At 38.9% G+C, this 13,017-nt stretch overlaps 1 protein-coding gene across 4 annotated transcripts in view; it reads right to left on the bottom strand.

The window, feature by feature from the left end:
* Positions 1–13,017, bottom strand: part of BIRC6 (baculoviral IAP repeat containing 6) — a 176,039-nt gene that overhangs the window by 21,058 nt on the left and 141,964 nt on the right. For all 4 annotated transcript variants that reach the window (XM_084283516.1, XM_084283518.1, XM_084283517.1 and 1 more), the window contains one exon: positions 1,850–2,060. In XM_084283516.1, the coding sequence (XP_084139642.1) occupies positions 1,850–2,060 (211 nt within the window). The remainder of the gene's footprint in view (positions 1–1,849; positions 2,061–13,017) is intronic.

Here is a 13,017-nt window from a genome sequence, read left to right as displayed (position 1 = left end):
TTTGCCAGCAAAGCACAAGCTGATGTTTCTTGGATTGGTAACCAATATAAAGAAATGTTACTTGTTCTTCCTAATTCTGTTTCTCCCACCATGGGTATTACATGCTTGATATGCAAGACTAGGAATCAAAGTTAAAAAGGACTCCAGAAATTCACAAGCAATTAAGTCCATGGAGTTAAGTTAAGGATGAATATTGTTTCTTTACAAGTCAGCTTGATATTGAAAGCAAGTAACCTGTTAATTCCTGGAGACAGAAAATGATCAAAAGAATGGAAATCTGAATTGCAGCAGAATTTGCTTTTCTAATACCCTCAGTCTGGGCAGAAAAACTTGACTCATCCATTAAAACAAAAACCAACACAAATCCTCAAGTCTGAAAACCAGGAAGGTTGGAGACATCCAGAGATGAAAAGTCAGTTGTGAAATCTGTGCCAACTCCAGCACCTCCCAGAGGCACGAGGAGCTGGGAGGCACACAGCGGCTCCTTGCTTCTGTCAGAGCCAGTCTGTGACTGCTCTGAATTTTCGGTGACTGAACATTGATAGGAAAAAACAATTTGGTGGTACTGGTTGTTACCGAACAGACCAGGAAAAAGATGGCTGGTCTAAATCTTACTATTGTCCAAGATGTATGGCCCAACCAGCCTGAGACAGGTAACAGGTTTAACAAAGCAAAACTGCCTTTTTTATGGACTACACCAAAATCATCAAGGAATAAAAGCAGCTACCAATGAGTCTGGGTTCACAGCTTCCCTGAAAGAGAATCTGCTTATTATTGCCTTCATTTTATAAGAGGAGGTACCTAAAAAGTAGTTGATGGTTACCGTAAGACACTGTCCTCATGTCCTTTCTGTCTGTATGGGTTTCCTTGAGAAACAGGCTTGAAAAGTCTGCTGAAGTCCAGAGAACATGCAGAACAAGCCTGTGCAGATGACATTATACTGCATCCCTCATGCAGCTGGATGGCATCACCGCAGAGAAGGGGGACTGAGACACTTCTCCATTTGTTCTCTAATTGCAGTACCAGACTGCGAGAGTGCCTGACAAGAAATGTCAAATGTGAAGTTCCTCAGAAGGCAGTGAAGACCTGAAAAGCCTGGCACGGATGGCTCCAGGGCATCCGTTTGTAACATCAAATCATCTTCAAGTGTCCCAGCTCACCTCTGACGTGTGCATTAACAAATTAACTGTTGCAGAGTTGCCATGTGTACAAACAGGCTTTTCACATTTAGCACCAACCAATATCACTAGTCAACAATTCTCAACTGTCTCCGTGCAGTTAGGTTTCTCACTACAAGTAACAACTGAATCTTTTACTTTGTGAGAGAACCCAAAAGGCTCCTCTACTAACCAGTCAGCCTCTGATGGGGAATCCATTATCGATGGATAAAGCAGCATAATAGCATATAAAAGAAACCCAGTAAGAACTACCATTTGGTTTCACCTTCCCCAGTTCTATTCTTTACAGAACAGGCATGTGTAAGTGCTTCCAAGGAATTCTCCTGCTTTCAGACTGACAGCAGGAAATACAGAGTCCTGCAAACAAGACATACACCTCCCTAAGAGGGAAAGAAGTTTTAGAAAGATTTGAAGCTCCCAGATTCTTGAGCAGCACTCCTCTTTCTCATCAGCAGAAAATTATTACGCTTACGAGTAAGTAGCATAATAAAACAGAAAATATGCATATTAAACACAAACCTAGATCAAGTATATGTTATGTTCTCACTCTGGACTGCAGGACTGTATATATGTAAATGATATGGAACTGAGTTTTCTTTCACTTTTATATTCTTAACACATTAATTATAAAACACAGCCAAGGAAAGGTTAGGGATGACAAAAATGATTACCTCAATCGGTTGGTGTAGGTATCTACACAGGTCTTCATTTTAGCCAACAGGGTCCCAACAGAAGCTTGTGACTCCAGCTGTTCTTCCTCCTCTTCACTGTTTTCTCCAGACAGAGGAAGCAGCAATGGCACCATCGATGTGCAGGACGCAATAGCACGGAGTAATTCTAGCAGCGCGCGGTAGAGAGGAACATGTCGGGCCATATCCAAGACTAAAAGAAAAAACAGTTTACAGAAATTACTAAAATTGAAGATGATCCTTACAACAGATTTGTTTTTTTTTTTTTTTTAAAATAGAAAAGTTGGGTTTTAATAATTATTAAAATATTAATGACATTTCATTATAAAACACAATATTTTGTAATAGCCATTTAAAATTATGTTTTAATGGACTTGTCCAGAATAAATTACATAAGATAACTGGAAAACAAAGGTTAGCAAAAGACACAAAAGGACAAAGAAAAAGTGCTAACAAGGTGCACAACAGGATTACCACATTCTGTATTAATTTCTAGGAGCTTAATATACAATCCTGGCTCAAGGTGTATGCTGAAATGCTGAACAAACTTGTACAGGGGAAAAATTCTAACCTTTTAATCAAAGACAAAGTCAAAAGCCATATGGCGTAGCAGTGTAGCATTTGGTATTCTAATAGTGTAAGCATTAATAAAGAAAGATTTAAATATCATCCATTTTATTTATAATTACCTTCTTTCCTTTGGGAAAATTTGTCTGCGTTACTGCAAGAATACTTATGGTTGTGAAATAAATGAAGTTATCTTCTAAGAGGTCTAGCTTTTCTCCTTTCAATGGAGAAAGTATCTTAAAAACTACCAGGTATTTCAGAGCGTCGAAAGGTTTTGAAAAAGATGCCTATTTTATCTGTGTACATATGAAGCACAAGCCAGTAAAGATATATAAGGTAGGCAGAGTTCACTGTCTTGGCGCTGCTCAGTGTGAGGTATATGCATCACAGCAGTAACTGGGGCACAGGACAGATATCACCTCCAGGACAGACACGCAGCAACACACACGATTCCAATGGATTCTCTACCACCACATTGTTTATTTTGCTTTTCCACTTGCTTGGACAAATATGTAATGGATGTCATTTCAACTGACTTTATATCATTAATAGAAATCCTGAAAACGTAGCAATACGCAGATACTTTAACACAGCTGCTTCCTCTGTCCCTAGGATATACTATTTTTAACCTAACTGCAGAAAAAAAAAAAAAAGCCGTTGCTCTAGTTCAAAGTATTTACAAATGACTAAGTTTGATAAAATACATTTCAACTTTTTCCAGAAAAAAATAAAAAAATTAACTGACAACTCACATTAGGACAGAATGAAGCACAGAAGAACTCTTTAATGTTTCATTTAGCACATCTCACCCTCCAAGCTAAAGCATATCACAAACTTTCATGTCCCATTACTAATCCCTTAGCTCTAAATACAGCATGACGGGACAGGGTAAATAGCCAGCCGCAATTCAACAAGCAAGTCGATCCAGGTTTTAAGGTTTTCTGTCTCTTCTTTGATCTAGTTTGCTATTGGTATTTTGAAACTATTAAAACAGCACTAAGTCTCAACTGTGGAGATAATTTTTGTGTTGAATACAAAGAAATTTACCAAAATAAAACATTAATTTTACAGGTCTGGTATCACGGCTCTAAAAACATCCTGTGCTGAAATAAACCATATAATTTAAATCAACCGTCATGGAACTTAAACACTGGCACTGAAGAAAATCAGTTTCTTCTCTGTCAATTCTTACATTTTATTAGCCGTAAGACGTGCGGCTGCACACACATTCATTCCTTATGCTCAGTGCCTATTCTAGTGAACCCCGATTGCCCACAGAAAAATCCCCACAATGTGTAAAGTGTCCATAAAAGAAGCAGGAACAGGCTTGAGGTGAACAGGTCTGAGATGAGCTGGTGCACCTGATGCCTGGAAAGCTTTTCTTTCTTCCTTTAATTTAAACAAGAAGGTTTCATGAGGCCAGAATAGATCATTTCCAATCCTTCAGTGCTTGCTTGCCTTCTCCTCCTTTGCTGAAAGGCTAGTTACATTCAAAAGTAGTTGTGAGGGAAACCGAACTGGTGTGACTTTAAAACGGAAATGTTTTGCAGAAAGGCAGGAGAGAATTTACTCTTTTAGCAGGTTCAGCTAACACACATTGCTTTGCAATCGTTCCCTTGTGGAACAAATGAAATGCATTCACTTGGTAGTTGTTCCCCCAAATTGTAGATTGTTTCAATTGAAACATTTTTTTTTAACCTTACTTATTATTATTATTATTTTACATACTGCATTCTAGACTCTTCTAACTCAATTCCTTGATATCATGTCTTGCATTGCTTTTGTCCACGGCTTTTATTGTACTTATTAAAGATTATGACCCACTCAAGTATATTTATTTGTCTGAAAGAATTTCCCCTAGACCCCAGTGTAAAGCCAAAAAGAGGAAAAAAATGTCTCTCTCTTAAGACTGGATATCTGGCTAAGTGTAAAACTCACTGTAGAAAGCTGAACATTGGCAAACTTCTGTTTACTATCTTTATTTGGCAGTTCATCTACTCCTTGTGCCTACTTTACTTTCAATTGAAAGCTAACGCCAGACTGACTACAGTATATATTTTCTGCAGATACATCTCTGTTTTCTGAAATAGAAGACTCAAGCATTTTCTAAAATCTCTACGCTTCCAGACTGGGTAGCACTCAGTCTTTAAGTCCTTATGCTTAAGCTGCTGGGACTCTGTGCTGCTGCTTTGCCCAGTGTCTGCCTGCCTGAGCAGCGCTGCTGTTTGCTAACATGCTCACCTCCTCCTGCCTTGCTGCAGGATGGCACCGGCCCGACGTGGAGGCTCAGCAAGTCCCGCAGCTTTCAAACCAAAGTCCTGCAGCACTCGGACTCCAGCATCACCTTTACTTCTTTCAGGGCTTGCAGCAAATTTAGTTAGTTAGGCTTCTATCACACACGTCTTCCCTTTAGATAGCATTAGGTATGTATTTGGGGAGAGCATTTCAGAAATATAAAAGATACAGCTTTATAACAAAAGTTATTGGGATCCCATAATGAAGTCCTTTAAAAGAACCACATTAAAATACTAGTAACATGGAGAAAACTATAAAATACAAACCTATTTCTATCAAACAGAAGCAACAGAGAACCTTTAGACTACTGTCCTTACATACAGCTACCTCACCAACTGTGACCACAGCCATTTGAATTTTAAGCAAACATAAACATCAAAGAAGAACAAATGCTAAAAGTTCAATGCTAAATGCTAAAAACACTTATTTATTTATTTATTTATTTTTTTAAGAATGCTATACCTTGGGAACATACTCAACTTTTTCTCTGCCTTACTGAATTGGGCAATGCAAGTGGAGGATAACATTTCATTCATATTATATAAATACCTTCTTGTGTTGGACTTTCATCACTAAATAAAAACAAGTAATTTTCCTTAGAGAAATGCTAAAATTTGGATAGTATTAGCACCTCTTAAATATGTCAGAATTATTTTTATATGGGTACTGAAGTTGTATAAGAAGGTACTAAAATCGTTTGGTTTATGCTGGCATACCCATAAGCAGACCGAACTGCCAATACACAGCATTCCTAAGAAAATGGAAACAGGAGATCCGAATTCCTGGCTTTGCAATAAGTGACAGATGGATACATTATCCAGGACTCTGCTATCCCAAAGTCAAAACAGTTACTGAATAACGACAAGTATCTGTTCTGGACAGCAGCCTGTACAGTGCCCTCAGCCCCTGCACTGAGTGCTGCCGGACCTGCTGGGCGCACACAAACCCCGCACCCTTTCGCTTCTGTCCACCTCGGTGCTGTCTGAGGTCTCTGGCTGCACATGGCTGTGAGCTGCTGAGGAACATGCGAGTCCCAGAACCAAGCCGCATGTTTACGCCAAAACAGAGGCGTAAGAGATTTCTTTAGAGAGCAGAAGGGCAACACCACCGTGAGGTGGATCACGAAGTGATGAGAGCAGCGCTCATGGAGGCTGGACTCATGGTGGTGCCACAAACAGCAGATGTAAAGGGAAGTGACAGCAGCATCTTTATTACCAAGGTTGTCCTATTCATTGCAGAAATGAACAGACGTTCAAAAACCAATGTTTTATTGTCCTTGATAATTAGCAGTAAGCTCACTATAGCTTTTCTGGACAATAGGCAGTATGCACCTGAGGAGATCGGAGATCAGTGATCTCCTCCTCCTTGGACACCTTCAAAGGCCACCTGGATGTGGTCGTGGGCAGCCTCCTCTGGGTGTCCCTGCTTGAGCAGGGCTTGGACCAGGTGCCTCCAGAGGGCCCTGCCAAGCTCAGCCGTTCTGCGATGCTGTGATCTATCCTCTCAATTCACATCAAAAAAGCATCTCAGGTCTAAACTTGCTTTTTTTTTTTTTCTTGCATTTAGGAAAAGCAGAAATCTCAGTCAGGTCAGTGCTACTTACTAAGTCAGGTAGGGATGGCAAACATCTGGAAAGCACCTCATGCTTCAGAGGGACAAGGTCCTTTTGAAAGATGCAGACTTTACGAAATGCCTAAAGGTCATGAGATACCATGGCACCGATCACATTTTTGAGAAGTTCCACACAGTCTAGTTACCCCCAGGGAATAACTGAGCAATTTCAAACCTTAGCTGTGATCTCAGAAAACATTTTGATTGCTTTCCACGCCTCTATTTATTCATCACCAATGCAGACCTGTTTCTTAAAAAGCACATTCATACGCAATTTTAGCCTTGGTATATAAAAAAGCACATGAGAGCAGGTAGTTTCATAGGATCAAGGTATTGCCTTAAATGGCATAAATATCTGTAACAAGATAATGCCCCAACTGAGTCTAATGCATTTGCTTTCTTTTAATATTATACAATATTCAAACAGAGAATAGCCAGGCCTAATGGCCCATTAAATAGATAATACTGAGCAGCAATAAATTTTTCTGCAATTCATTTAACATCCTCAGTACAACTTAACTGGGTATGAATAAGATTATAATACTTATTTCCATTGCAATGGACATTTAAAACATAACACCGAGAATAAACATTTATCTTAAAATAAAAGGAAACCATTAATATAGCATATCCACTACATCAAAAAGTCTCCACACTTTACAGCAGACTGAAGAAACCAATAGAGAAGAGTAATTTCTAGGAAAATGATGAAAAGTTCTGCTTTACTTGCCTCTAATGTGAAGGCATTCCCGCTGCTTGTTAGCACGACTCAACTACGAATTCCTATCTTGAAGTGCTTGCAAACATCACATTTGCATGAGGCAAAACAAACGCTTAAGAAAAACAACGGCCACTTGAAAAAAACACACAAGAACAACCCCAAACCAGTTGTAAATACAGCCCACACTGACAAATACGTATGATCCTGGCCTTTGTACTATCAGGGAATTTGCACATAGCTGTTCCTAATCCATCCTCTGTACTTCATTTCTCATTTATTCGACTTGCTTCATTTCAGGACTTGTCTTAAATTTCAATTGAACCCCACAAAAGTATGACTTTCTCCAACTACTTTTTCTATGTGCAGTTTCTTTTTACTTTTGAACAAAGCACATGACCGCTTTTCTGCCTTTGTTGAAGGAAATGATGGTGTGCTGGCAGCCACCACAGAAGGCACCACTGGAAAACTCCTTCCAATTTACAGCCATTTCTTTTGTTCTCTTGAAGAGCTCTGCCATGCAGACATGAGAGGCATGGTCATGAATGCACATCTAAAAATAAACCATTGAAAAGAAAAAGGCATTCTATAGAGAATGCACGATCTAGAAACAAGAAACAAAGTTAAACTTAAAATTTCCTGCAAATGGTTACAAGCATGGCTTACACTTAATAGATCAGAAAAGGGGGGAAAACAGTTTAAAACTTTAACAAATTGATTTCTACAATCCAAGATAAATTTGAATTCTGATTCTGCAATAACACTCATCTCCCATGCCAAGAGGTTTGCTTCTTGCATGGGGCACAGTTTCCAGTGACCCAAGAATCTATTTCCTGGTTTGGTTTGGATCTACTTTTCTCCTTTTTCAATTAGACTTTATATCTTCCTAGAAAGATGAAGTGTTTTTGTTGTTCTTTTTTTAGTGTTTGTCAAATCCTGCATCTATTTTAAGTAATGTGAAAGAAAACCACTAACAGTTACATAGAGAAACTCATCTATTTACATCATACAAAAATGCTGAAAACTTTCTACAGTGTAACTGAACCTCCCCTGCAAAAAACAAAAACAAGCAAATACCTTTGTATTCCAAGAATCTTGTATTTTTACAGTAGTAAAGTTTAAAAGACTCTGGTCACAAAAATTTAAAAAGCTGAAAGTAAATATGACATTCTCTTTATGATTCCACTTATTACAAACTTTAAGTCCAGTGTTAAGACCATGACTGCAGTACAACACGTGCCTGCCACTGTTTTTTTTTAACCGCCAAATCATTTACAAGTAGCTCTTAAAGTTCTTTCAATTTTATACCATTCCTAAAATATGCTTAGTAATTAGCAAGGATGTATTTTTGATGCTACAGTATGTTATTCAAACCTAAAAACCACAGCTGTGATTAAATTGAAGATTTCAGGATCTCATTCTCCTATTAAAGACTTTCAGTAGCAAAAAACACCACTGCTCAAAAATGCCACACAAAGGAAACACTAATTTTGTACTTGTAATTAAAACCATCAGACACAGCCTCGTGGCCACAGGTACTGCCAAACGTACATATGAGACACGGTATTTCCAACAGGGCACCTCTTCTTCCTCCTCTTTCTAAATATTTTACAAGTGCAGGCATCCCTCAGCCCCCTTTGCTGCATCTTCTCAAACATATGATCTATGAATGCAGTCCACGCTGCAGGCGATAGTGTCAGTTCCAAATGCGTCATGCTCTACTGCCTCTTGATTTTCTGTTTCACAATCAACCCAGGGCAAGCATCTTTTATAATAGGCCTAATTAGCACCCTATGTTCTGCTCCATTTTCATAGAAAAAAAAGGATTGCCTGCAGAATGCTTCAAAATCAGAGATCTTTAAGAAATCATTAGCCTTAGGGCAAAAATAAAACCAAAGTTTTCTAAATATTGTCATCTTGTAATCATTTAATTAGCCTGACTTTTTCTTCACTTTTCATTGTAGGAACGACACAAACATTTTCACAGAACCATTTTTGATTATATATTTTAACAAAGGCATCAGAAAAGCCTAGTCCTTTTGCAACAGGAGGAGGGGTTAAACCTCATTTTGGACGGAGTTATAAACCCTGTTGCCAGAGCAGAGTAAAACAATGCAAGAAGGGGGCAAGTGGGTGGGTGTCTCCCAGCACGTGCAGTGTCAGGCTCCAGGTTGATTATGATTATTATTCTGATCCAGCCCTAAGTCCTTGCTCCTACGGTGTCATCAGCAGCAAGCTCATTAGTAGTCCAAAAAAAAATAAAATAAAATCACATCAAATGTCAGAAAATGGAAAGAGAAATTAGAAATTAGTTATTGGGACTGCATTCAATCAATAGTACGACTTCCACACCATGTGCTTTTTCCCTTGTCTCAAAAAGACAGGACAGAACTGGCAAAGGGAGGAGAGGCGACTGAACAACTGAGCTTCTGTGCTACGTAAAATGAAACAAATGAAGACTTGGCAGCCTCAGTGACTAATGAACTGAATGATAAAGTTTTTCTAAGTTATTAGTTAAAAAAAAAAAAACAAAACACCATGAATAGGGCTGATTGGTGCATTAAAAGGACGAGGCATGCCATTAAAAGACTGTGAATTGTGAAAGAGCAGCGGGATGCATTACACGGTGCATCGCTGTTGAGCTTTGCACTAAATGCTATGGCATCAAATATTGTTACAGGTTCAAAAGTAATTGGGTAAATTCATGTAGGAACAGCACACCGAGGACTAAACGAGGTGACACAAGCCCTGGCAATGCAGCAGGAATAGCAGGGCAGCACCGATATTTCAGCCCCACTCCTGTAGTTCTCCCGTAGGCAACTGTAATTATCCCCTAGTGGTGATAAAAATAAAAGGCTAACAAACGTGGGCTGTCTTGGCACTGCTGCTCTTATAAGCTTCTTCTAGGAAATGTGGAAAACCCAACATGTTAACTGCAGTAAAAAAGGAAACAGTGTTTCAATTACAGAGGCAACATGCATTGCTCAAGTCGGTCAGTCATCTCGAGTTAGTGCAGGAACGCTGCTCAAGGGAGCAGACCATTGCTCTTAACTATTTCTGCTTCATTTAACTTCACCAAAATCAAATATGCTTTAAAAATAAGTATTTTCAGGAAAGTTTTGTTTACTAGTGAAGTTGAGCAATGTTACTCACTTAAAACTTGTCATAAATACATCCATGAACCCAGAAGAAAACCCCACCACCTTTGCCAGAAGCATGAGGCATTATTTCATGAAGCCAGCGCGTACAGCTGAGTAAACAGACACGATTTCCTGTGTTTTGAAAGGAGCAGGAAAAAGAAGCCCAACTGATATGAACGATATAAAAGAGAATCTCAGCTTTTAAAGCATAAGCGGCTACTAAAACCATGCGTTATCTACAGAACTGAAGATATGACAACTTCCATGCCACACTCACATCCCAGATAATTGAACCCATTAGAGATACTCCCCTCTGCCATTCATACTTCAGTCTTAAAAAGGCAGTCAAGTTAACGGAGGGATGTTTCTTGGGGGCTACAGAGCCACCTAACATGGCTAGTGGGGAACATATTACCATGTAAGAATAATTAATGAAAGCTAAAATTGAAACATTCCACATGCAATTTTGTTTTAGCTTTCATTTTTTGTTTGCTTGCTTTGTTTTAAATGGTGCAGTAAAGCATCAGTGTAGGAGGGATTTAACCAAAGTACTGCAGAGGAAATTCCTCCTGCCACTAGATCCAGCACTCCAGCTTCCAAAAATCTCCCCTCCCAAAGATCGCTGGATTTACCCAATATCAGTTCTTTAAAAACCAACAAAATACGAAGAAAAGCAAGTAAAGGACAAAGCTTTAACCAAACGATGTTTGCATCCAAATCCAGAAAACAAATATAAGGAAGCATCAATGTAAAGCTGCAGGATAGCTTTAGATTATCCAACAAACATACACAAGGAGATATTATCAGCAATGAAAAAAGAAAAAGAAAAGACAGGAGGAAATATATATAACGGCAACCAGTGAGTGCTTGAGAATGAGGGTTTTTTGCCTGGTATAGGATGAAAAAAACCTCCAGTATTAATACACCTCTTTGCTATGGCTTTAATAAGATTAAAAGGACCAATAATTTATATTTGAAGTAGACATAATGAAATAAATCTAATACTAGAGGTAAGCTAAAAGCATAAAATTAATTTTCCACTTAACCGAGGAGGTAAGAAAAACATTTTTCCTAAGAGAAATTACCTGGCTTAAACAAATAGCCTGTGGACTGAAACTTTCTTGACAAATAACTAAGTAAATAAATAAAAATCAATAAAAGCCACCCCACGTTAAGCCTGTTTGAGTTCTGATGCGATCAAATTCTTGCTCTTACACAGTAACTGTATTTGTTGGCCCATTCATTTGCTGCCAGCCCAGATGTCATTGAGAGTCTGTTAGTAGAGCACAAAATACATGCTTCCCCCCTTTTGAATTCCTAAATCATAAACCATTGAGTTAAGCAAGATAACTGAAGCTAATTCTCAAGTGCTGAAGCTAATTCTCAAGTGCAGGCACTCCGCAGAGATGAAAGCAAAGGTATTACTGCTCTGACAACACAAAGCATGATTTTTGAGGAAGTTAATCTGGCTTTCATCATCCCTGCGCTGGGAGAAGGAATAGTGATTTCACTATTTTTGGCAAGACGAGTGGGCAAGCAGCCACCTTGAAATGGTCCTCAGTCTGACTGTTACCCCTTCCAGCCCATAAAACAGTCACTAGTATTGTAGGGTAAGATGGGAATTGAAAATTAGATGGAAATCTGCCATTTCATAGCACATGCTGCAGAAATCAACGTGGAAATTCAAAATTAGATAGTGAAGGATTACATTTTTTTCTTTTTTAAAGACATTACTTCAGCAGATGGAAAAAGGCCAAGACTCAGGTCTTCTCTTCAAACTCCTAGACCATCAGCGGAGGATAGCAACATTCCCATTGGGATGAAGTGAAGTGTAGTTTCCGTGCTTCACAGCAAACTTTCTGTACGATTGGGCATACCTACCAGATCGTGCCTTTGGGTGGCAGCAAGGAGACTGCTTTATTCTGCCTTAAATATCCAAACATTTTGCTTGGCCATGATGGCAAGAGCCTTTGCATATCATCCCCTAACTCAAAAACAATCAACATATGCTTTTGTTAATGAAGAATGCTAGCCTGAGGTTGTCCTCAGAGAGGACCTGAAGATATGAGCACTTTTAAAAACCCAGAGTGTGTGTGTTGAAGTAAGCTACCATAGATCAACTCGTCTTCTAGACTAACTGCTTCAGCTACAGAGATGTTTCCTGTGACCTCCACTCAATACTACAAATAGACTCAGATTAAGAAAAGAGCTACTATGAAAGTGCCTGCATATGACTATAGGAAACTCCAGATATGCTTATAACATTTTATTTTTAAAAAGAGGAGAGAAAACGAGACCACACACGAAGTACAGCTGTGACAGTGAGACTTACTGCCTGGAATAATCAAGACCTATCACTTCACCAAACAAATGAGACTTTCAACTGCTGAAATGAAAGCCAGCACTCAGTGTTGCACTATGTTCCTCTTCAAATGCACGCTGAGCCACTTGCCTCTGAACTGTTAAAACTCTGCCCTTTGAGTACAGCGAACTATTTCTCAGGAAAGCTGAAGTAAAATACCTAAAACTAACCATGGCAAGCTGCTCTGTACATCAACAGAAAGAAAGGGATAGCTAATTTGGTCAAAAAACCTTGTTCAATTATGCTACGTGATTGATTAAGCCACTAATATAGAAAAAAAAAATCACATTAAAAATGCATTATTTCCTGTCCTTTGGGGAGGCTCTTGCGCATACCACAATGGCCCAGTAAGCAATAAGGAACAGAACAGGATGAAAACAAACTGAAGGAAGTGGCCCCAACATTTCTGCAGTATCACATGCAACTACAGGACACTAGCGTGATGTAGTCGTCTGAT

Source organism: Netta rufina (genome assembly GCF_964035555.1).
Source record: "Netta rufina genome assembly, chromosome: 3".
In the NCBI taxonomy this organism is placed as follows: Eukaryota; Metazoa; Chordata; class Aves; order Anseriformes; family Anatidae; genus Netta; species Netta rufina.
Note: the sequence above shows the minus strand (reverse complement) of the source record. Positions and strands in the feature narration are given on the sequence as shown.